The sequence below is a fragment of the Toxoplasma gondii genome, chromosome VI, assembly GCF_000006565.2.
Source record: "Toxoplasma gondii ME49 chromosome VI, whole genome shotgun sequence".
NCBI lineage: Eukaryota > Apicomplexa > Conoidasida > Eucoccidiorida > Sarcocystidae > Toxoplasma > Toxoplasma gondii.
In genome coordinates this window covers 2,765,845-2,791,062 of record NC_031473.1, presented here as the reverse complement: position 1 = coordinate 2,791,062, position 25,218 = coordinate 2,765,845, and the positions used below count along the sequence as shown (strand labels likewise).

The 25,218-nt window shown below is 49.9% G+C and overlaps 4 protein-coding genes across 4 annotated transcripts; 2 read left to right on the top strand and 2 right to left on the bottom strand.

Moving 5' to 3' along the window:
• Positions 1 to 437: 437 nt before the first annotated feature.
• Positions 438 to 4,695, top strand: TGME49_243690 (hypothetical protein). The gene is made up of 4 exons (XM_002366827.2): positions 438 to 2,605; positions 2,842 to 2,900; positions 3,041 to 3,120; positions 3,576 to 4,695. Exons 1-4 carry the CDS (start codon positions 1,818 to 1,820, stop codon positions 3,879 to 3,881), a joined length of 1,233 nt encoding a protein of 410 aa, XP_002366868.1. The 5' UTR covers positions 438 to 1,817; the 3' UTR covers positions 3,882 to 4,695.
• On the bottom strand, positions 4,448 to 7,727 carry TGME49_243680 (dihydrodipicolinate reductase). Its single transcript, XM_002366826.2, has 3 exons — positions 6,899 to 7,727; positions 6,080 to 6,255; positions 4,448 to 5,650 (listed from the first exon to the last, which is right to left on the bottom strand). The coding sequence occupies exons 1-3, from the start codon at positions 7,233 to 7,235 to the stop codon at positions 5,189 to 5,191; spliced, it is 975 nt and encodes a 324-aa protein (XP_002366867.1). The 5' UTR covers positions 7,236 to 7,727; the 3' UTR covers positions 4,448 to 5,188.
• An 8,297-nt stretch (positions 7,728 to 16,024) lies between these two features.
• Positions 16,025 to 16,702, top strand: TGME49_243670 (hypothetical protein; the record flags this gene model as incomplete). Its single annotated transcript, XM_002366825.1, has 1 exon — positions 16,025 to 16,702. One exon carries the CDS (start codon positions 16,025 to 16,027, stop codon positions 16,700 to 16,702), a length of 678 nt encoding a protein of 225 aa, XP_002366866.1.
• A 2,653-nt stretch (positions 16,703 to 19,355) lies between these two features.
• TGME49_243655 (GMC oxidoreductase) lies at positions 19,356 to 24,661 on the bottom strand. Its single transcript, XM_018780684.1, has 10 exons — positions 24,136 to 24,661; positions 23,202 to 23,519; positions 22,856 to 22,988; positions 22,245 to 22,599; positions 21,710 to 21,949; positions 21,434 to 21,587; positions 21,113 to 21,259; positions 20,315 to 20,984; positions 19,837 to 20,041; positions 19,356 to 19,612 (listed from the first exon to the last, which is right to left on the bottom strand). The coding sequence occupies exons 2-10, from the start codon at positions 23,484 to 23,486 to the stop codon at positions 19,522 to 19,524; spliced, it is 2,280 nt and encodes a 759-aa protein (XP_018637520.1). The 5' UTR covers positions 23,487 to 23,519; positions 24,136 to 24,661; the 3' UTR covers positions 19,356 to 19,521.
• Between the last annotated feature and the right edge of the window lie 557 nt (positions 24,662 to 25,218).

Below are 25,218 nucleotides of genomic sequence, written 5' to 3'. Positions count from 1 at the left end.
CAGCCGTTGTGGGTGCCAACAATAATAATTGTCTCTGTTGCAACTTAAAGGTAAATGGATTTCACATCCAGACGAGTACTTCTTACTCGGTGTATCTGTGCCTGCTGCGATCAAGACATAAAGCTCCACTAAAACAATGAATGGTAGTAGACACCCGCGTTACATCAAAGGCACAAGGCGACTAATGCACTGTAGTGATGCGAAGAAACCAGCAGCCTAAAAAGCGCAGCAAAACGAACTGTAGAAAACTGATTCTGGCCTAAAAGAAGCAGGTGACATTTAAAGAAAACACTCATCCTCCGCGATGCTTGTGCTTATGTTTTGACGACCGTCCAACCAACTGGACTGTCAAGCCTTCTGCTACGTTCTTTGTGTCTGTATATTCTTCCTGTGTCACACAGTTCTGGATCGCGGATCATTTGTACAGAAATTTCAGTCGCAGGTAAAGTTGTGCCCTCATGGATGTCATCGACATGGAATTGACATTTGTAGGCGAAAAAACCAAGTAAGCCGAAGAACTAGCAAAAGAGGCCAAGGTAAGACGTCGTTACGTGCCGTCCGGGTGACCCGCCTCTCGAAAACTGACACGAATGACACCTCGATATCACGCTCTGGCTGTGAACGTTGGCAGCGTACCGTTACAAAATACCCACTCACCCAGTGAAACCATAATGTGTTGTCTGAGATTTACCGAACGGCGGAAATATCAAACCAGCTACGACTGGCAGCTCTTTTCTCCTTCTTTGTTGCGGAATCCCGAGGATGAGCCTTCCAGGAGCGCAGTGAAACTGTAGACACTAGATCTCCTCTGTCTCCAACACCGACGGGCGAAACATCGTGACTGAACATTCCGTAACAGCGAAGCGCCTGACATTATGTAAGATCATAGAGATTTGACTAGAAATGAAAAGAAAGACCGGTTAAAACATGGTTCTCGAACCTGCTATGGGCCGCCGTTAGCGAATGGTGATGTGCGACACAGCCCAGTCGAATTAACCGACAATCATGACGTTTCTTTGGACAAGACGAAGCTCGGCAACGCCAGTAAAGGAAACTGGCATTGTATACTAGTAGGCTGGAAACATGGCTTTTTCGAATCCTCACCGAAAAGCCTTGGTTAATTTCGTCGACAACTGGCAACGGGCAACCATGGAGGCTAGCCGTACATGCGGTGACGGTGTCTGCGTCGTTAACTGTCTTGCTCGAGTCAAGTGGCCAAGTCGCCGTAAATCTTTTGTAGGGAAACAAACCATATGCATACGTATATGTGAATGAATTTGTTCCAGGTTCACTTTTAAAGAGGACCAAGTTTTTCAACCAAAGGACGGGAGTGACGCTGGAAACTCCAGTTGAAGTTGCCCTCTTCATAAAGCTGGTGTCCCGTTCCAAGACGTTCCGTCGCCTCCAGTCGCACGTTTACTCTTCGCCTTCTGGCACCGCGAACATCCCTGACTTCCTCCACAAGTTCCATGTAGCGCGCTCTGCCATCTGGAGGATGTTTCGTAACTGGCTTCGTCGCCATTGCGTTTCTGCAACAGGATGCCGCGGAGTTGCAACAATCTAGCAATACTTGGGGGCTCTATCGACGTCACATGCGGATCCCACACAAACTCCTTGCATCCATCAGGTTGAAAAGAGAAACAATTTCAGTTGAGTTTTTTGCAAGCCACTCTCGTGTACCTCTGCTTCAAAGGGTCTGGACTCGACCATCCGTTACGAAGATGATGCACAGCAGATGCGGACTGTTGTCTGACGGCCGGTGACCCTGGTGGCTTACTGTTCACGTCGTGCATGGTCTGGAAAATGTTTCAAAGAAAATGGCTCAGCATTTACTCAGGTGTATGCGTGGAGGTGCTATGAACGTTTTCCTGTGCTACCGTCGTACCAGGGAGCTCAGCGCAGTGATGGGAGGAAGCTCAAAATATGTTTTTCAAAGGGGCACAACCTCCAGTGGCAGTAGACCGCTGTCGGTCTGCGTGTTCGCTCTGTTGGTGGTTTGTGGCGCATCGAGTCTTCATGTCTCCAGTGAAACGCTGAGTAATGCGATATCTGACGTCCACAGGACAAATGGCGGCACGTTTTCTGCAGTGAGGCCTTTGGGGACAGAGAGGGACCTGCCGAGGGAAGCGACTCTAAGTCCTTTCCTTCACGCCGATGCTGTAACGAGGACCGACTCTTTCAAGGAGTCGCATGGCCTCATCGATTCACCATCAGGCAAAGGCTTGGGAGCATCATCCATTACATTACCCCGCCTTCGCCGCCAGGATACCGCACCCGCAGCGGAGGAACGCGGAAGAAGACGCGAATTGGCTGCCTTGATTAGAGAAAAAGGCGTCAGTCAGAGTCCGGACGCAGGGAGTCCGGCAGCTTCGAGCCACTTTATGCACGCACCACAGGGGATATCTTTCGTCGGCAACATGTCAGTTGTGAAAACTAGGAAGAAAAAGCATCGTGGCAAAGACGTCACGGAGGATGAACTTCGTTATGCTCCAACCACTGCGGAAGAATTCCGCGCCGGGTGGCGACGCGAAGAACAAGTCAGCGACGTGCCTTTTTGCAAGGATCTTGGCTTCGGAGGATTCCACCCGGACGATTCGTCGGAGAAGTAGGCGAAGCGATGTAGCTCTCAGTGTCTCCAGGTGGAGGGGGCAGGACTCTTCGAGTGCCACATAACGAGAAGAGACAACCTCCTTATCTAGGATCTTAGAGCACAGTGACGTTTGATGTGACATCGGGAAGTGGAGTGTGGTCTTCGTATTTACTTAACTCGAGCAGATGTCCAGGAAAAAGATTCTTCTGTCGTTCCATCATACGATTTCATCATTTGTTCTTTGTTTTCAGCTATTGCTGGAGCCGATGCGGTCGCTCTTGCGAGAGTTGGATGTTCTTGAGCCAAGACTGTAAGACTGTCCTTCGCTGTTGTCGGGTCGGTCAACGGCTGGCCTCAGATGTTGCTTGGGATTCACACCGGCGACGGCACACAAACGGTGATTTTTCGACAACGAACATTGCCGGATGCTTTCGTGTCTGGTGTGTGCAGCTAAGAGTTCCTGGACGCTTGTGGCGGATGCGAAGCGCGTGAAGCCTTGTCTGACTCCAGCCAACAAATCACACAGAAACGTGAGGAACTAGAGGAAAGGACATTATCATTTCTCGGGGAGATAATACATCCGTCAATACTGCGTAGAAAATTTCGTGCAACTTTGATCCAACAAATTGCCGCTGCCTGTATAGGCCATGCAAGGCTACCGTTTCGGAAAGACCAAACGGAACACGTGTAGTGCAGAGCGACATACACACTAATCCTTAACAGTAGCTCTTCTTAACACTTCAAGGAAATCCAACCGAAGGTAATGCTCACAAGAGTGTCAAGATGACAGTAACTTTCAACAAAACGTGACGGTTATTGGTTGTGGCATGACACTGTTTTTCGTATGACCGAACAGTATCCATGCGTAGAACTTTTTGTAAGTTCAGCAAACAGTGCTTGTTTGCTCTGGAAAAGTACCTAGTGCAGTTGATCTGTAGAAACATACACCCAACTGTTTCCTTGCCGTCGCCCTGATTTGCCTCAGATTCTTTGCAAGGCAGTTAGGAAGCCGACATCCGTAGACTACGTCGACGCAGTACGCCACGAAATGGACATTGTCTCCCCGGATCAGGTTCCCCCCATGGCAATCGGTTTTCAAGGCCCAGATCCACGAATGGTTTTGCAGCCATCTACAGCCATGTCCCCTGCGATGCCCTATTACGCTGGTCCTGAAGCAATGCGAGGAGTAATGTGGGCAGGTTCAGAAGGCTTGAGTGGTTCCGCATTATCTGCTCTGCCTCTTATGGCAGCATTTACGATGCTTACGTTCAGCGTAATGCTTTTCGGTTGACTATTGGACAATGAATGCATTAACGATCTCATGCCATGTCAAACTAACCAAATGCTCCAAGAGAGGGCCAAGAGCGTCCGCAAAGTAGTTGCTGTAAACGTTTGGAGGTGGGAGGGTGCAAGTCAAATTCGTCGCTTAGGGGATGCCAACTGTGGCTCCCGACTACTTGTGGCTTGTCTTTCGGGCGCCAAATTGAGCGTGCCGAAATCCCACAGGCTTCTTTGAAATGAAACCGTTTGGCAGTTGCTTGGAAAGGAATACTTGTTTAGGATGCGCTGTGAACAGGAACGACTTCCTAAATGCCAACATAATTTTTTCGCACTGGTCCCGACAACGCATCTTTACTGCAAACGTGGGGGCAAGCCTCACCGAATGTAGATGCTGTTGTGAGCGTGGACATTATGCGCGAATACGGAAGCTAGCTTCCCTTAGTGTAGGGGTTGTTTTCTCAGAACTGCGGACACGCGGAGTTCAAGTGTCACCGGCGAGTGCAATTTCCGGAAGAAAATTTCAAGCAAGTCGACAAACACACGGTAAAATCTTGCTGCAGCAATCGTTGCTCTTGCCTCCGTCAAATGTGTAGCATCTAACGCAGAACACGTCAGTATGTGTGGAACATAGCCTTAAGGAGCTCCTACATTGTTTTCTGTTGCTATAAGAGAAAAGAAGACGCCACTTCCCTTTGGGTTTTCGATACTGCACCATGCACGATGATATGTATCCGTTTTGTGTGGACTACGAAGCCAGACCGTTGACGCAGACAGTGTGGATCATCCTCCAGAAGTCACGCTCGAGTGGCTGTAATTGTCTCCGCATATTTCTTCAAACCCTGGAAGCGGCATCAGCAGATGCGGATGCATCTACTGCTTGCAATTTTGGCATTCCAGGGTTTCTCTCAAATAGGACGATGCGATGTGCGCACATGCCAGGTTGATGTAGATGCCATTTCGAACGCGCTACACATCGGCAAATAACATCCCGCAACTAGGATTTCTCGTGAACTGGAACGTGACAGAAGACGCGAGACGATTGCGATTAAAGTAACACTCAAAACCGTATACCGGAACACCAGGCAGATAGAAAATTCCAGAAAGAGTAACATGTTCCGACCCACTTCATATATCCATGCTTCCTTAGTGTGTGGTGCTTCGGAAATACAGTTGCTCGTCGCAGAGCGACATGGCCAGCTCCAGCTTGCCGGTCACGACCCACGTGGTGTTCCTTTGTGAAAAAGAAGAGAGGTATGATAACTCCGACGTTTTGCAGCAGAGCACTCAGTTCCCATGGCCACACTGTTACAAACAAGGTTACACCTCGGTTCTGCTGGTTTTCCTCTTCTCGAAGAGCATGTCACTCACCTGATACTTGCCCTTTGGTCGATGAGCAATCCATTTGGCCATGCGAATGGCACCGGATGCGAAAACATCTCTCGTTTCCGCATGGTGACTGAGTGTGATTCGTTCAAAGTCACTGGCGTACATCACACTGTGCTCACCAACCACACTGCCCATGCGGAGGGCATGCACACCAACTTCTCCCCGCCTTCTTTTGGCATTGCGACTCTCTCGCCCATGAACAAGCACCATCTTCTCTGGGTGAGTCTCTGATGTGGTCTCTTCCTCGTCGCTACCGGTGCAGGTCCTCCGTCCAGTGGCGGTAGCAATGGAGTCAAGCAGAGCTACCGCTGTCCCGCTGGGCGCATCGACCTTGCGATTGTGATGTGCCTCAACGAGTTCGATGTCAAAGTCTTCCCCAAGACTGGCTGCAACCTGTGGCGAAAGCACACGATCACGCATAGAAAACAACGCCCACGAAACAACACAGAAATCACATTTTCTCTCTTGAGTTCCTGGTTATTTGACCGAATAGAACTAATTTCCCAGATAGTACCACGAACGACTTACACTGTTATCGACGCTTCTCTTGGATCTAGTGTCGGAGGCCTAGCACACAATGATGGCATTCTCTAAGAAAATTTTACAGTCCGATTTTCCCTTAATGTACAAAGGCCACCCTCGAACGATAAAGGACAGGGGCTTTCTGACACTCTAACACCGACACGAAACCGCTTGCGAGTACCCCTAGGAGATATGAAGACCTGAATGTCAGGAGTAGTACATGAATCCGTTTCAGCATGGCACTGATATTGGCTCTTTTGTCCAATGGTGATTTGTAGCGGTGCACTGCGCTACTCTCACCTCGCCTACAATCCGGATGAGCAGATTGACACCGAGAGAGAAGTTGGCCGCAATGCAGAGAGGAATGTCTCTCGCCGCTGATTCCACCTTCTCCAGCTCGGCTGGAGTAAATCCAGTAGTTCCAATCACTAAGGCGACGCCGTGTCGAATACATGACGGTATAAGCGACATCGTTCCTGCAACCTCGCATCAGAGAAGTTCGCAGAAGTGTAGAATAGGAAAAACCGCCAGGCTTGCGAGCCTGATAAATGAGGACGATGCCTTCAAGCTAGACATGTAGTTGCAGCTGAGCTTTTCGTTCGGTAGATATCCATGAAGACGAGAAAGTCAGTCTACCATTAACTCTATTTCTGCCCTTTCAACGACCATCATCGAGGCGTTCACATTTGTTCCAACCGGGGATACACCAGGGGAGCAGATGACACATGACAATCAGCACATGATGGTCACGCGACCCATAAAACGATGCCATTTCTTTTGGTACTCCAGCAAATGTGCCGGTTCCTACAAGCCTTACTGACAGAGAAAGAGAAATTTATACACCTGTCTTGACATTTGACATGGCCGCACTCCAAAGACGGGGTTGGGGTGCATTTGAGTTTGCGAACGGACACAAGAAGTGAAGTATTTAGCGCTGCTGTGCTAATTTCGATTCCCCCGCATTTCAGTGCCTCAGGTTCATAATTCTTTAGTTAGTTCACTGGCTATATAACGCTCGATAGAGTTTGTGGTGCGCCGTCGGATGGTATCGACACTGCCTCTGTGGTTCTTGCCGCTCGCATGTTTCTGGTACGTCTATTTCAGTTGCTCTTTGCATACCTGCAGGATTGCTGAAGTCAATGACTACCGAAGGTTTATGACCACTTTCATCGATGAGCTCGTCCAGTGAAGTATATACGCCAGGGGCGTCGTCCTTCCCTGGTGTCCCTGGCTCCTGGCTAATACCAGTTCTTACAGCTTCTCCGTTTGCTTTCTTCGAACCGCCTGGATGCTGTTCGGCTGTCGAGGTCACCATGGTGTCTCGCCCGGCTAGTGTCCGCACGCCGCCAACAAAATGTAAGGCAGGATCAGCTCGAGTCAAAGCAACTAACCGTTCGCCCATGCGACCGGTACAGCCTGCAATGGCCACCTTCAGAACCCTGACTGCCTGCTCCATGGAAAGACACGTCGAGATTCACGTTAACGATTTCCAAAAGGAAGGCTGGAAGATGCCGAAAAAGACACTAAACTGCTTTGCAGCAGAGCCCGGAACTAGGGTATGAGGTCACTACAGGGTCACCGCAGGTGGGACAAGAGACCTTCTGGCGTGGAAAAGCGGAACACTGCAGCTGCAAATTCAAACACTTGCCGGGGCCTTCTCCCAGGTTGCCGAAGTTCGCCTTAGATCACTGGTAAAGTGTAATTCCAGGACTCAAACTATTCAAAACTTCGTCTCCCGCTTCGCCCCGGGCCGTCTCGTCGAGACAGCGTCACGGCACCAACTGCAACCTCCCACTGCCGGGCCAGAGAAAAGTTGCGTTGTTTCAACTGGGGGGCCAATATGGTCCATTTGAATAAGGAAATGACAGTCCCAACGGAAAAACCTAACGAAATGAGGAGGTCGCTCTCTGGCCCGCGTGAGTCGCGCACAGGGATAGAGCGTACTTACCTCTATTTAGCGCGATAGAACGTGCATGCTTCCTGCCGCAGGTAGTTGTAGGCAGACATTGGGAGCTTAGAGTTCCCGCCTTTCCTATACGCTGAATGTCTGCTCCGTCATGAAACACTAGCTCAATTTAGTCGGAAAGCACTGCTGCCACAAAACGAACCCGACACCGAAACCCCTCTTTTGCCTTCTCTGAACAAATTCCGTTGCCGTCTCCCACTAACGACCACCGATTGTCGTTGCTGTATATACCAACTGGCTCCATTGGGCTCTCTCGTGTGCCGCTGTCGGAAAATAACAACTAGACTTTCGTGAGATGGGGGAGGATGGAGACGGAAGGTTTTTCCGACCACAACCAGAATAGACCATACATTTTCGTTATTGCATGAGGTAAACCAGCTTCTTCCTTACCGCCGAATTGACCCGGAGCCGTTCTTCGCCAACAAAAGAGCTGCTGACCCCGTCAAAACAGTTTCTAAGGCCTCCAGTTAAGCAGGATCACCATGGTCTTGCTCAAACGGTGGAGGTGCCGAGAAACAGCGGAAACAGGGCGAGAAATATGCAAGTCCCACCCTGCTCTGGATGGCTGATGTGGCTACGAAGGAACTTTTCAAAGGCAGCGCCACCCGCGGGGCCGGCCAGGACGAAAGTGCACCACACCGATCGACGATCTGTGTCGCTTTCCAAATGCGATAGCTTGACAGGGGCCAAGGTCGCCTCTACTGTGGTGGCTTATGCGAGACATTTCTCTGCACAGTTTGGACCCGCCGGATCGTATGAAGCAGGTATCGCGTTGCGGCGTTTCTATTTCCATTTATCCGCCATCTGTACCTCGCCCTGGAAGGGGCAACAGCTTGTGGCACTTGACTGGTGTGTGCCAGTTTTCTTGACACTTCAGCGGCACTGAATATTAGGGTACTAACCTGCCTTGAATGGAAGAAACTCCGCTCACAAGCATCCAACATTCAATGATAATGCTTTAATAAACACAGTTGTGAATAAACAGAGCGCGCCCCCATTTTCTGTCAAACTCCGTCGAACATATCCGACTATAGAGAAATGGTGGCGAAAAGTAACTTTCATGGGTTGAGGAAGGACTGAGCGCTGAAGTCGAGAGGCAAGGTCGTAGGGTGTGAACGGATACAAATGCGCTGCCCGAACTCCAACTAAGCCTTTCCTACCTTTACGATGCACGTGTGACTTCCACTGACATGCCGGAGTGTATGTTTCTAGTGGTACAGACACAGCTGAAGGGATGCTCCCTCACCGACGAACAACTGTGTCCGACAACTCTCGCTCATATCTGACAACTCCCGCTCATGTCTGACATCTCCCGTTCATACAACGGATTTGTGTTCGGATTTGTTCGGCGCAGTTTGTCTTACTCCCCGCAAATATATACACCCCTTGTCTTGGATTAGACTCACACACGAGTTCATGGCACCTTCCCGTGGCAGGTAGTCACTCGGAATAACAGTACCTCTGTCACGTATCCGCAGCATTAGTTACGTCTACGTTACACAAGACAAACCCACATGTGCTTGCTGGTTATGCTCTTTTTGCCTGCGTTTCTGGCTTGATAGCACCGGAGACAGTCACAATTTAAACTTCATGGCGCGCACCCGAAACGGAAGAATGGTGAGAGGAAGAAATCACGAACACGTCGTTCAGTGGGATGCTAGTGCGACTTCGTCGTTGAAGAGCATGCCGGAATCTCGTCTTTGGAGCCGGAAATTTCTTGGGACACGGAATAACTTCGTCTTTCTTCTACCCCGAGTTTGTCTTTCCCTGTACTGCTAGCTGCCGGCGCGGCGCTATTCCATTTAAGTAAACATTCCCCGTACCGGCCCGAAACCAAAGTACGCAGAAGGCAGTCTCCAGATGTCGCACTGGGGAACTACGGGTGGTCCTTGCTTTCCTCCCGCCCCGAGGCTGTCAAGCATTCTACCTTTTCGAAGGTTTTCCCTCACTTTTGCAATTTCGTCCAACTGGGACGATCGCCCCACACATCATGATGGAGGGCACTTCCGCTGGGCTCTTGTTAGCGGTTTCGCTACAGTAGACACCAGTAACCCCCTTAATTGCGAACACTTCAGTTATGAGCACCTCCACCGCAAAGGACAGACCGAAGCGAAAGGGTACGCCACGACTATTGCGGGGCTCACGGCATGACCAGACCGTCGAACACAGTGGGACCCAATCGACTCCTGGAGCCGCAGTCTCCACCTCCGTGTAAATAATGTCAGCTCTTCCGAGACATGAAATGTGGAGAGCGCGTCTTTGTGAATTGCTTTCATTCCCTTCCTAGTGTTCAGCGGATTGCCCTCGAAGCTGTAGCTGTTTGATGGTTCCCAAGTACGATCATATTTGCAACAAAGCAAAACACCACATGCGGAAGCGCTGCCTTTAGTGGCCCCATGATACCAAATGCATGCAGCTATACATCCCGGTTTGAAGTGTGAGAACGCATTTCCTGCCTATTGGAAAAAAGCTAAATTCCCTCTCACTGAAGCTTCTTCTTGTGCTGGCCGCGTTATGTGATCGCAAACAACCTGCATTAGACGGTGTCAGGAGTTTTCACGAACGTATGTACTTTTAAAACACTACCTCCTGACAAAGGAAAAAGCCGTGCTCAGGCAGTGGTCGCGAATAAAAGTAGGTCGAAATGGTGCCCCAGTGCTCATACTTTCCATAAGGCCGCATTTCTCGTAGCAGAAGAAAGTGTAGCATTTTGAGCAAACAGACGTTTATTGTGAGCTCCTCATCACTTTGTTGCTCGTTCGGTTTCCTCACGAAGACTGGTGACGTGCAGTTCATTCCGAAATATATTACGCTTTGATCGCATCGATAAGGTGGACACGAGTATTGCGTTGGACAGAATTACTCCATTTCTCACTTATTTATTCTTCTCTTGGAAGGCATCGGACTGCGAAGGAAGCGTTGACAACCGATAGGTCTACCCGCTCTGGAAGGTCACGGGAGACCACGTCAGTCCTCTATATCACAGCTACCTCGGATCCTCTGCAACCGTTTCCTCGGTTTCGCTCGTTTAAGTGATCTGTGTGTACTCCATGGGAGTTCAATCGCTTACGCAAGTAGAGGCACACAAACAGCTTCGAAGAATGGACGTCGAGAAGACAATCATCGCTATCCCACAGCGTACTTGCTACCATGAACAGGCATACAACCGGCTGGTGGATAACCATGCACTGCATTACAGGCATCCTTACGACCACATGAAGGATGCAATATGCCATGCCGATGAGATAACAACAGCGTAAGTACATTCACTTCTTGACCCCCTCGCCGTGGAAAAAGGTGACACGCTCGTGCGCGAAATCAGACGGCGTTGTTAATTACCATTTCAAGCCCGAGTCACTCATGGGGCGTGCCACGCTTTTAGTGCCTTGTTTTCTACTGAATAATTGAAAAACCCCGCTTTTGTTCGCTGAAGAAGGCACGTGATTAAGTCTAGGTATGAACGGGGACCTGGTCGCGTGGGCGTGAGATTCACATTATTCGTCCACCTCATTCAGCACCACGTGACCGTCAATCACGATGGACAGCCTCATCGAGATCCTCGGAATGGGTGGCTCACTCACCGACGACAGCCAGACCGTGTGTGACTCACTCTCAGCAGTGCAAGTGTGGAGCGCTCGGCAGCGCACACTGACGCGTCTTCGAAAAAGCGTGCGTGACGACCATAGGGACTCCCAAGTCCTAACTGAACACCGATACCGCTGGCCGCTCAAAACAGGTGTCAGAAAAATTTTACTGCTGCGGGCTGAACAGAGAGTCTCACCAGACCCAAACATTCGACTCTGCTTGGCGTACTGTTCTCTCCAATAAAAATTCGCATACACACGCATTTAGATACGCACGTACGTGCACACTTACGTACATGCTTACATAGGTACACACACGAGGATGGGTATATAGCGCAGACAGACATGGACGGAAGTTGACAAGTGAAGTTCAATAACATGAAACATATGAACGTCGTTTTCGCGATATGAGCACAGGTATTCGTCACGAGCGCTGCCTCGCTTAATCGAACAACTCCGCCGTGCCCCAGCCCTCGGCCCAAGCAAGGTTTTGGAAGCCCTTTTAACAATTAAAGGAATTATTTCTGACCAGGTGACCTTTTTGGCTTTTATGTCTACATGACTAGCTACAAACCACACTATGGAACTGACTCGTCCAGCTTCACATTGGCATCGGATGTCTTACCCGTGACCCCCACCATGAGCTTTGTGAAGGTAGCATACGCGCAGAATCGCCACCTAGGTGACGCGATTGGCGTCCTTGTGCTGCTTCGTTCGGGATTGTTCCGTACAGTCGTCTCCCAGAATACACGCTGTACTGCAGCAAGGATGCTGATTGGGTCGCACCATTTGTATAATCTCTAGCTAAAGTCGTACGCCTATCTGATTACCGATACTTGCACTGCTGTTTCAGGAAGAAAAGTGCAAGGCGCTGCAATACGACGCTGTGGCTGCCGTTACACCGCTCCTCGACTTCAATACGGAGCACCCATTCGAGTGCAGGTTCCTTGGAGCTTCTCGGCAACAGCCTGATAAGTTTGATACGATAGAACGACTTCAAGAAACTGTTAGAACGTCAGCAACTAGTGACGTGTCACGCAGCCTCCGAGAGTGCCAGCAGATCGATTTGCCACAAACTGACGTTGACAGAGGCATGCGCAGAGAGGACAGCGAGAATGCCTGTGACAAACGGGAATTACGTTTCAGAAATGGGGCTATTGATGAAGCAAACAGTGACTTCTACAACGATATCCGTTTCGGTGGATGCTGCACCGTCGAAGGACATGGAAGTCCGCAGACAAGAATAGGCAATGCCAGCTGCGGCGGTTCTTGTCCGTACAAGTCTTCATGTTGCGATTTCCTAATTCAGGCTGCAGCTGCAGAAGTAATAGGTTGCGCGGGTCTCCTGCCAGCTGGAAGAAGAGCAGCGAAAGATTCCGGCGCAGCTGAGCGTCTTGGCGAGCGACTGTTGGTGACTCAGTCCGGGGTTGTTCGGTATGCCGTTTTAGTTATGTTCATCCCTCAGGATTCTGGCGTCCGGAAGTTCGCAGCAAGCGCACGTGTGGCCTTTTTGCAGCACTCCACCCTTTGACTCATCGATACAAGCGTCCCCTTGTTAGCGTTGAGCCTCGTCAAACACTGGAAGGTCTTCGCAAAGGAATCCTCAGAGTCCATGAGTCAGTTTGCAGTCAGGCGCAGATGAATAAAGCGAACATGGTGTGCGGCTCTGTACACGCATTGGCACTCATTTGCAGACTAGCAGTTGCTGTGGCGCTTCGGAAGATGACATCACACATAGAAGGAACGCAACTACTTCGACAGGCAGGTGAGCTGCTCTAAGGACGGTTTCGGGCATGTGACAGGTTTTGTATTTGCGGTCTAACAACGACAAAGTTGTTACCAAGACGGAAAAGCCGTTGTACAGCGGGAAAATGTGTTTGGGCACCACTCCGTTTCATAGAAGAGTCACTGCCACTATCGCGGAAAAAGGCATCGGCCATAAGCAGAAGAAGCAGCCTTCTTGATGGGTGTGCATCACTTCGTCTCGCGCCGTTTTCGTAGTGTGCAGTGTCGGTTATTCGATACTTCCTCCTCTGAGAAGGACGGAGAGCAATTTGAGGGTGTAGCAACATCTGAGTTCAGTCTTGACGCCACTCAAGTGCGAAGGTAAAAAGGGCTTCCACAAAGATTAAAACATGACAGGCGTGTCTCGGGCATATCCAGTAACTCAAGCTTGCCGCTGCATGTAAAAGGACTGCTAGGCCCGATCGCGGTGCGGGATATTGTGAAATGTGAGCATCTATCACATCGGGAACTCTGCTCGAGTTTACAACTGTTCCACCCTCTTTTCGTGCTTGTTTTAAGAACAAGGTACCTTCCGCAACTGCATTCAGCAGACTGTCTTTCTCGACCGATATACAGTTGTGACATTTGAGTGTGGTTGACCCGTTTTACAGGGGCGGTATCGCGGCTGTGCACGTTCGTCCAAATCAGGCTGAGCAGGATTCCTGAAAAACCCGTAGGTAAATGGATATAGCTCCGCCTGCTGTCATCCGAGCACAGGCCTCAAGTCAGACAACATGTGCGAACAAAGTCAGGCTTTGCTCTACACTGCAAAAACTTGAGGTGCTTGGAGCATGCGCAGTCAGCAAAAGCAGCCATTTCTTGTGGTACATATTTTGAGGGATCAGGCTATCCAGGGCTACCAATTTCGCTTGTATTCGAATGTTGTGGCCCTTAGATTGAAGCTAAGTGCCTGGTTGCTATTCTTGAAGTCCTTTGCTGCCTCGCCCGGTAAGCAGTCTTCTGGGAGGGGCACCTTTGAGAAAAATTTGTGGTCAACAAAAACGGCAGACGTCCGGACGAAGAGGTCTGTGCAACAATATACCAATACTGAGAGGACACTCTCGTGGGTAAAGCCATACCAACTGTTAGACATTTGCTTTCATATCACTAGCATCGGAAGCCACTTCCCGCCACCTCCACCCGATTGTTCAGAAGGTAACGGAGGTAGCTGTCAACTCGAACCTTCCAAGGCAGATACCGTACACCAACGGACCCGGGACAAGTGACACGCGCCACTAATCAACGCTGAAAACAAGATGTTTTTAATTCACCTTACTCCTGTGGCCATGTCTTGTCCGTCCCTAAGAGATCCTGCAGCCCTTGCAGCTATCCTGAAGTTTACCCTGGTCGCCGGGTTGTGTCATTTCTTTTCTATTTTGCACATCGACTCTGCGTACACTGAAGTGACAGACAAATCTTTACTCTATCTCAAAATTCGGTAAGGGACCTGCCGCACCATTGAACTGGCAAGGGAACAAAGCTGGCATTGAAAGTTGGAGAACGTTGCTCCTGCAGTTGTACACGTCGACTTCTTTGTTTGACATCACGCAAAGGAATATATAGATTTGCACGGCTGGGATCACGATCTTCTGACATATCAGCCGACGGGACGGACAAGGGCGTGTGATTGGTCGCATGATCTGTTTTTGTCTTCTGATTTGCAGAGTACTGAGATTGCTTTGCGTCCTTTGTGCAACCGCGGAAGGAAGAGCAACGGCTTCCTCTGCCGGGGTAAATACTGTACGCGTAACCACACATAGGAAATCCGCTGTAAAGGTGCTGGCTTCGCCTGTATGCAGATGTTTTCACGATATAAGATCTTGTATTCACGGCCCCAGAGACAGCACGCAACGTCAAGAACATTTCGGTGTTAAGCGACCACAGCTGCACGTAGCCTGAAGACGTGTAGAAACAGAATTAAAGCACACTGAGTCATTCGCTGTAATTCCTGTATGCAAGTCAACACGGCTACCAGCCCCTGAAATCCATAAGCGGAAAGAATGGCAAAATGATTTCTTATACGCGATAGCATGCTGTTGTTGCCTTATCCCATTTCCAGATCATTGATGCTGCTCTGCATATTATAACGGGGACTACGACAGAGCTAAAAATCCTGTTATTCGAGCTGCTCAGCTTCATTGCACTTTGCCCTGAAGGGAAGAAAGCTCTCCTGGACAGCCCGACATTCATGGAGGCAAGTGATGTCATTTTCTGTAGTGTACCAGATCCTGAAGCTCCGCTTTGCCATGCACCGAGCTGTACCGAATTTTCGCCCAACTTGTGGCAGCAGTAGTTTCTTCAACAGGCTGATGCCTCTGGTTGGAAACATCCAACTTCTGATCGGAAGAGAGGCTCTGCCACAGTCTGATAGGCATTTTTATCAGATAGTGTTACTCATAGAGCGGCACCAAACGACACTATAACACGTCCCGCAAAAATGCGAAACGTTGGCATATCTGCACCCAGGTTCTACCGGAACTCCTCATCGACGGATCACTTGATGACCGACAGGGTCTTCTACTGTTCAAGCTGGTTCAAAGCTGCAGCGAATGCTTACGTTTGAAGAGGAAGATTGTTCAGCAGTTCAGGCAATTTCCGGACCTGTTACACCGGGTGAGCCAAAGGCCAGGCCCTTGCCGGATGCTGAACAGCGCTCATATGCAAATGCCAGCACGACCCGGCAATGCTCTCACGTTGTTGCGTCATTCAAAGAAAACCCCAGTACTGGCCGTTTGTCGCTACTGACATACAAACTGTTCGTTGTTAAATTCATACCGCGATTCTGGCATCTTTGACAAGAATTCACAAGCGCTGCGTTTCAGTAGACCACTCTTTGCGCCAGCAGCGGCTAGGAGTAACGTATCAGAGTTTGGTTCAATAAGCACCGACAAAGCGGTTTCTCGGGTTACGATGGAAAATGCGTCTCGCAACTGCGTGCTGCAGCTGTACGGCTCTTCCGCTGTAAGAGAGATCACATCGATATTGCGCGCCGCATTAACAGCAGAACAGGACGAACAACGAGAACGGGAGGAATCTAGTGAAGCTGCGCATACTCAGCTTCTCCTTGCCCTTGCAGATGAGCAACGAAAGCTTGAAGAAAGCATTCGTGGCTCTACAGGGACGGAAATGAAGGCTGATGAGAACTGCGTGACGCCGGGGCTGACTCTCGGAAGCGATGTTGTCTTCGACACTGGCAACACGGCATCCGCACCCTGGTTCCCGGTTTGCGATAACAAGGAACAGCGCAGCTCAGGGAGGCATCGCGGCACAAAAGAGGAAACGCCGTCTATGCGAGAAGACGGTTTGAACCTCAGCTTAGTAGAAAGTAACCAAAAAGAGGAGGGTCTCCTAGAAAAGGCTTCGAAATCGGCAACAGAGGAGGCAGAGTCGGCTTCCGGCAACAGTGCGGCACAGCCGCAAGAAGCCTATCAATTGGAAGATGAGCGATTTATGGATTCGCTTCAGCAGCTGCATGAAAAGAAGGCATTCAACGATGGAGGGGAACAAGCTGGGAATTGCTGCTGTCGCACCTGCCTCTCCTCGGATGCTCGCAGAGTGGAATTGCTAACGGTACGTAGGAACAGCTGACGGTGTCGCCGACTACGGGCCAATATGGTAGGCCAGCCAGACTAGAGGCACTACCATGTAGAGAACTGCTGTTCAGCAGCAGTTTGGCCTTTTTAACGAGATGTCACCAGTCGAGAAGATGTCTGTCGGAGACTGTCAGTGCTCTAGCACTTCCTGAGAATATTGATTAATCACATGACCGAATGACCGAAGCACTTACGTGCCGTAAACAGCAGCTGTGAACTGTTATTAGCACTTACAGAGTTGCGTGTATAAATCGCAGTGAACTGGCACAGTGAAAAAGACAATCCCAAATGACGACTATGTGGCAGTACGAAGAGAGTGGTCACAAGGAGGGACAAAATTGTATTTTACTCCGTCAGTCTGCAAAGTGTTATGACACGTCCCCAAAACGCGTTTATCTGACGCCTTTAGAATTCCACAATCTGTCATGCTGTAACAAAAAGAAGTTGCCCAATACATACCCAGTTCCGTGAGCGGGTGCTAGATGTTCGCAGTGCTTAGGTTCCGTAGTCCGAGAAAAGTGATGCGCTGCGGTTGTGACACAATGCATTCCATGCAAAGGTAAATTCGAGACTGACGTTACGAATCCCCTTGAATTTTTTGAATATCTCTGTAACGTGCTGTGGGTGTGGACGCACTCCTGCAGATTTTGTATTGCCTGAGAGACCTTCTGAAGAAAGAGTCAACAGGCATGAAAAACATTAGAGAGGTATGCTCGGCGCCGACACTTGCATACACCTTTGAGTACGACTGATGCTCCGAAGCAACAGGTTATCTATACGGTTACCGCTACACTTTCCATGCCTTGCTCACAGTGGTCACTCCGAAATAGGTCAGCTCTTCTGGTCTAGACTAATTAACAGCTCAGTATTGCGTTACCTCTTCAGCTTGTCTTAGTTAATCTCCGCGTTACAAAAACGGGAGAGTCAGAAGCATTGACTTTGTTCAGCGTGCTCTGCTTACATGCACCCTTTGCAGAGGACACCCGCACAATGGGCGTGGCGACAAGTTCCGCAAATAATCGGTAAAAAAGACAATACTTCGTCGAGCGAACGTGGGACCCGAATAGAGCTTCGCCGGCAGCCCGAAAGGTCACTGTTCGTTGCAGCACAACTATAACACCTCACGATTAGCATGAGCAGTCACACCACTGCATATGCCACCTCACTCATTGTGAAGAACCGCCACCGTGTTGCGTATCTGCCCATCTGCCTAGCTCACGCTGTGAATGACTATCGTACTACAGAGACACTAGTTGGCGTCGCACTACGCTTCCCGGGACATCCGCCAAATTGCATTGCCCTTGAATGCATATCCACTTTCCATCAAGACTCAGAGGTGAGGATACTTTGTGGTCCTTCGACCGAGATCCCTTGCAGTGAGTCAGTCATTTCTTTTTTCAAATACCAAGCACCAGTTACATACGCAGATCGAAAAGGTTTCCTGACAGGCTACTCGCAGCTAAACGCGGTGTACTTCATCCCGCAGCGCTGTGAACTATCAGACTATGTATCTGGTGATTCATCTACCGAAAGGTGAGAAGCTGTTTCCGTGCAGCAGTTGCATTTTGTATCAGATCTCTTACACATGTACACAGATAAAAGAGTCGCTTGAGGGAATGCTCGAGAGAGCAGGTGCCCTGGGGATCCTCGCCAGTCTGACCAGGCCTACGACGACAGGTGGTAGTGAACCCCAACCGGGGTCCCTCACAGCTGCCTTTTGAGCTGCCCCGAGTCACGAGGCAGGAAAGGCCTCGCCGGAAGAGACGGTTCGTGCGCCGCCCGAGTGAAGGGGAAAATGGTGCTTCTGAAGACCCGCGTAAATGGCGTCGATCGAAAGTCATTCTTCAACAATCGTTTTTTCTCGTTGCTTTATGCAATCGTCGAGGGACTATGCCTCAAGCCATAATGCCGTCCAAAGGCGCTGCCGAGTATCCGCATGAACGCCTTCCCATGTATCCTTCTACCCGTCTAGCGGTTTCTGCCCAACCACTGTAGGGTTTGTTGATGCTTCGCACTGCACGAATCGGGACCAAGACAAGTCTACTAACCAGAATGGACCGGTGTGTTAACTACATGCTATCGTGTCTGTCGTATGAATACTTCCACGCGCGATAGACTGACTCACATCGGCCTCCTGACCGTGTCGGGCTGGGAGAACTGTTTATGGCAGCGGCAGCGTAGGGCCGGGTAGAATGTCAAGTGGCACAAGGGTGAGCCGCTTCAATAATTTTCCGAGTTGAGCAAGTGCGAAACCGTTGACCTCACGCCCACAAGTGGCACATAAGTATCAACACCTCGTCTTGTTCATACTGATTTAATGCGTATTAAAACGGGCTGTGAACTGTGATCGCGTTCCACTCATAGAAGTGCTCTACTACCGATGGACGCGAGTTCTTGTATTACACATTAGATGGCTATGCGCTGTGGCTGGCTGAGAGTCTCACGACTTCGGTAAACTTTCTGAGCCTTAATGAGTTGCGGACTCGAACTGTCATGCGAAGCATCAAGCAACAAATAGTGTTTGTAGTGGCGCTGTCATGTCTCTACTGGTGAAGCGGTTGTTTTGGCCGGACTCCGGCACCCACACGTGAAACCGTGCCGTGAGGGACGAGATGGTAACGGCTTTCCACCAGTGCTTTTGGATGATGCAGAACCGTGCATCAAGTTGCCATACAAAAACATTGTTTGCGGGAAGACGCACGGCATCGTCACCACATTGTGTTGACATTTAGAATGTATGCAAGACAGTAAAAGAAACTGCACACGCAGGACTTAGCCTCAGGGAAAAGACATTTCAGAACAATGTAGCGGTAACTAGAGTCCCCCTTTTCGCCCGTGTTCTCCGGATTTTCTATCATTATTAGTATTGCGTTCGCTGGACTTGACCTTTAGCAAGCCGATATACCTGATGATGGCAGATACATAACCAAAAAGATGGTGTCCTGAATAACACCGGCAACGCTATCCCGAACTCATTCCTCGCAGGGTTGAAAACAAATCACACTGCTAAGGGACATCTGACAAAATGCTATCTGGCCAGCGAGGAGACCTGGTTATGTGTGTTCGCCTCATACGTGTGCATCAGCTACGTCTGCCCGCCTTCACGCCCCTGAGGTCTTCCTCTCTTACCGTCCGAGGGTGAGCAGAGTTGCTGTTGGATTAAGGCGCGTCATCTGATTGAGTACAGAAGCGTCTGCTATGGACAGGTTCTTGGTGCCCATAACCCGGAACTCGTGGTCAACCACGTGGCCCACAGCTGCTGTGCCGGCTAAGTGCCAGATACTTGTCATGTACGTGACGGCGAAGGCCGCCACTGCCTCCGGATCATCAACTTCTGAGAAATATTAGGACATCAAGAAAACGGCAAGAACTTGGTACAACAGTTGGTACAGTATTTTTCCCTGCTCCGAAAGCGAAGACGAAGAATCATTCTTTTTGAGTCTTTCTCTCATTGAGGGTCGGCTCATTTGCTACCGAAGTATGATACCAGCAATGGTGCAACCGTGCTGTATGGTGCAGCTGTAAACTCGTTCTGAGAAGGAAAGTTGTTTACGCAAATCTGTCACGTTCCGCCCTAATGCGAACATATTTTTTGCCAGATTCTCACGTGGCAAGACTGGGGGATAAGTGGCTGCCCACTGCCCCGATCCTGGAGGCAAACGCTCCCCGAAAAATTGCTGGATCCCGGCTTCAGCCAACCCTGCTTGCCACGATATGAAACTTTCAGGGCTTTCCGCTTGGGCAGTAGACGCGTAGGGCGATGAAGAGCAAGCAGATGAACCATATCGTTTGGTGAAGATATCGTGTGCACTGCACGTCGTGGTGTAGACGTCACTATGTATTGGTCCGTCTTTGCAGGCAGGCTCTGCATCAGCTGCACACACGCGAGACTGTGGCGCTAACTCATCCTTTTTCTGACTGGATTGTTTGGTAGTTTCTGGCAACATATTTGTTTGCCGCCGGCGTTGTTGGGCGCTACCGTTTTCGAACAACCGCTTGAGCTTCTCTCTGTCCTTGAAAACCTTTCCCAGATCCTCTTCAAACCCTTCTACCGGCTGCGCCGCTGTACCGTGTGCCGCTGCTCCCTCGGACCTCTCCGGGTCATTTGCTGCAGCACGAATTGCCGACGGTTGTTTTTCATTTTTTAAACCTCCGCGTGACTCGGTAAGATTTTGTATAAGTCTGAGGAAGGGTAACTCGTCTTCCGATGCTGAAGGCATTGTTGCACGAGCCTGTTCATGATGATGCGTCTGAAGATCTGTCGAATGCCGTCGAACCTATCCCACACAAAGTATCCAGATTGCAGTATCAACAGACGCTCATGACCACCTTTTGAAAACACGTTTATTCATTGTTGAAAACGCATTTCCGTACCTTCACAGAAATACGAATACTGGCGGCTTACCGAAAGAAGTTGCTTCTCGTACTGCGGCAGATCGGCTGCCTGAGCGAAATCCAAGAAGAGACTGACGACAGTGTAAAGCATCAGCACTGGACAGGAACCAGGCTGGAGAGGCTCGACGATGTCTGCGAATCGGCCACCGTTGACTTGCTGAGAATGGAAACAGTACATCAGTTGGGACTGGTGTAGTGAACTGGAGCTCGGATGTTCCCGGAACACTGGCTTGCCGCAGCATGAGGCCCATGGTCAGCTAGATTCCCATGGAATACCAGCGACACCCGGTTGGCTGCTCCTTTCCCCGCATCAGCTCGCCATGAAACTTACTTGAATGAGAGATTGAACTCCTCTTGTGGCATCGAACAAATCCTGCTCGTTTTTGAGGTAGTTAGCCTCAACTTCGACTCGTCCGTCTTTGTGTTGGCGAATGTATCCCCGTGATTTGGGCTCGGTCGTAAAGTAGAAAAGAGAAATACTCCGGCTGCCACACGTACAAAAACACGACGAATTGCTTGACGAACCTCGTCCATAACGCGATTAGATTGCTGTTACAGACCAACATGCAGTATTTGAACGGAATTGGTGACAGTGATATATTCTTACTCCAAACAGTCGAGGAGACCTTCGACAAACATGCAGGCAGGCGGATATTGCAGTGTTCCCTGAAACTTCATCTTTCCTTCGCAGAATCGAACAAAGTTGAATACAGCGTGGGCTGCAGGATGATCTCTCCATGACGGTGGCAACAGCAGGTGAGATGCCCACAGGAGACCGTGGATTACATTAGGACCAGACAGCTCCTCCGTTGTCAGCAACGAGCATTTGAGAGTCCGCTCGTTGATGCTGCAAATGCCGGAAATAGAACGTGCATGGGGATGCATACGTTCGCATGGTCAGAAGGGCTTGTTTTGTTAAAATTTGAAATAGCAGTAAGTCGTCTGCTTCTGTATGCTACGGTGATAGCTAACTGTTTGTTCGCTTCACAGCCGCTAGGGCTGGTAGGTCACTACGGCTCTCTGAATGTTCTACGTGTGCAACAATGTTGCATTTCACACTAGCGCCAAAACGAACACAAAATGCCCGGACAGCAACTCCATGCGTAGTCTTTTTGCTTTGCCAGCAGTTGATCGTCACTTACCCAACTCCGTCACAGTGGGGTCCTTGGTGTCTTGCACCAAGAACTTGACAGACTCTGGGATTTCTGTCCTCCTTTCTTTTGTTGTCCTTTTGAAACATCTGTATGGGAATAAGTATTCTGTCAGAAAGGTTGCGTCCCAGCTCCTCCACCACGGCGACTGCCGGAACTCCTATTTCTTGAAGTTGTTCTTGTGGGCCAACACCCGATCGAAAGAGAAGGAGTGGAGTGTGGACTGCTCCCGCAGACAAAATGATCTCGCCTTGTCCTCGAAGGCACGCTATTTCCAATGATGAGTCATTAGGCCAAATCCACTCAAGCATTTGGAGAGCGTAGGACAACAGAGAAGATAATAACCCTGAATTGTACAGCAGATACCATGCAACACACAAAGCGATGCCATTCTCCTCGCTGGATTCCACGGGTATGAGAGGCACATGGAATGTCACACTTACGGATAACTACTCTTGATCAGTTGATCTGTCTTATCGTATCCGCTACCCTTTCCCTTGGTTGCAGATACTCTCTGCTCAGTCCAGTTGACAATAGACTGCCACTGTTCATCTTGTTCGCGAACCGGTCTGAGTTACGATGTCTCTTTGCTGTTTTGTTACCTCGACTTTCTCCTGTTTTTTGTGGTGGTGGTGCGTCAAGGCCTATTGGAGCCATGTCTTCTGCCGAAGATGGCCGGTAGCTCACGCACACAGCCCGCGGTTGTGAAACTTTTGAAGTAGCGAAGAGAACTCTCTGTCCACAGCGGAGGCAACAAATACACGTTACAGCAATTCCGTCTCTTTTGGGTCGGTAGGGGACGCGGTATCAGCAGGTTAAGCAGCTTCCATGTGGCTGTCTCACGTCCATTTACGAAGGCACGCACCCGGAAATGTGCTGAGATTATGTCATGCTTTGTGTTTCGTTCGCGCATGCTCAAAATGACGTCACTTTCTTTGAAATACTCACCTCCACAAATTGTTCTGTCTTCACTAAAAGACGATCAGGGTGAGCAGGTACTCCGGGAGCTTCGTACACAAATACATCAGCAGCGTTCCTGAAGAAATTCTTTTCCTTGTCGAACACAGTTACGCCTCCCCACACGTGACCAGGCAAAATCTTAGCAGTGCATCCGAGACCTGAGCGAGGGCAGTTGAAGTCCTTCGCCCTCTCATCCGACGGGAAAAGCGGTTTATACCCTTCGTCTTGCAGACTCATCGCCAACCTAGACACATACTGTGTGTCTTGCGGCATAGGCTTGAACGCCTTACTGATCCACCGCTGCGCCTGAACACAGCCGGTTCCACATCTGTACACAGATTTATTTCATCAGCCGGCTGATTGAGAATCGCAGCGTTACTGATATATAACCTAGCCGCACAAGGACAACATGGGAAAATGGATTTCAATATATTACCGCAGGAATTGCTCGACCTGGACTGGGCAGTCTTCGCGTACGCCAAGGGACGTTGCCTCTACTAGCACACCCGAGTGCTCACCTCGTTCAGCAAGTCCATATCGAGCCGCCAGCCGTGCTCTTCGTTCAGGTACTCAAAGAATCCGCTGGTTTCCATCGCCACTATCCCCATGTTGATGCTGGTCCCTCCACCCATCACTCCAGCAGTCTGGCTCCGTACTCCCTGATTTGTTTGAATCAACTGAGCAACAGTCTCGTCTGCGACTGCCCTACCAGCACCAAAAATATCGACAGCATGAGGTGTCTTTTCACGTGTCCTCTCCTTTCCTCTTTCCAGGACAAGCACTCGTTTGCCTGACAAAACGCAACAACAAAGTGTTTGTGAACTAAATGAAGTCACAGAGAGCATCAATTTATCTGTGTAGTTGTTTCTTGGGGTAATAAGCCAAGGTCCTAACCCATGTTGAGCTGCTACCTGTGACTTACCGGCGTCTGCAAGTGTCCTTGCCATAGGGCATCCTACGGCTCCACATCCGACCACGATGAAATCAAAGAGCTTATCTTCCTCGACAAAGACGCAAGAGCCTTCCACCATAAGCAGTCCTACTTCACAAGTGGCGATTTCCGGTCGTCTGCCCCTGTCTGATTTCAGGTTTGCCTCTCTGTCTGGACTGCTTTGGCGTGGAGCATGTGGCCCTTGTTGCGGCTCGGTCGCGTTTCTATCGGCAGATGTTTTTTCCCTTTCACTCGCATTTCCCTTAGGGGTCCACAGTGTAGACCGACTGCCAAGGTTTTCCCCTAAACTACCCTCTTCAGGAAAGGGAATTGAGGTGGTCGGATTTGTTTGCTTGGTGAGGTGTTCGGCAGGCAGTGACTCTTCCGTTTGTAGGGGAAAGCCCGTAGAATTCATGTTGTGGCCACCAACGAGCACAGTCAAAGGCGGCAACGTGCTAGGCTTCTGACGACGCATGACGTCTTCCACGTCAGAGGCAATGTCCACAATATTCCGTATTCCACCCCTACGCGGTGAGTTAACACGTTGTTCGGCGACAACGGAAGGACTTCCCATGATTAACACGTATTGTAGCGGCTCGGTGGAGACCTGCAAGACCAAAACCGCTAGAAGAATTGAAAAAATAACAGAACCACCACCTCTCTTCTTATGTCCATGGTTCAAACCGCAGACAAATGTCGCTAGATTAAACCCGATCTGACTAGACTCGGGAAACGCCATTGTGTATAAAACCGCTCAACGAAATGGCTGAAAAAAAACAGTAGAACAGATAGGCAAATAGCTGTTGAAAAAAACATCTGTGCGGAAAGCGGATGCAGTAACGAGAAGGAGGTTGTCTTCACGGAGGTGCTAAGACACGGTTGGTCGTGCATCGAAGAAAGAAGGCGTCAACCCCAACGTGCACCCGTTTCGTTGCCTGCCCGAGTAGCCCGTGCCCACATCGTGGCGGCATTCGTCAGCAACGCTACGGGACGACGTTTTAGAAGGATGACGTGTCTCCAGGGAAACGTGCTGCAGTGTGGCTGTAACCTTCATGCACGTCCTTTTTCATTTGT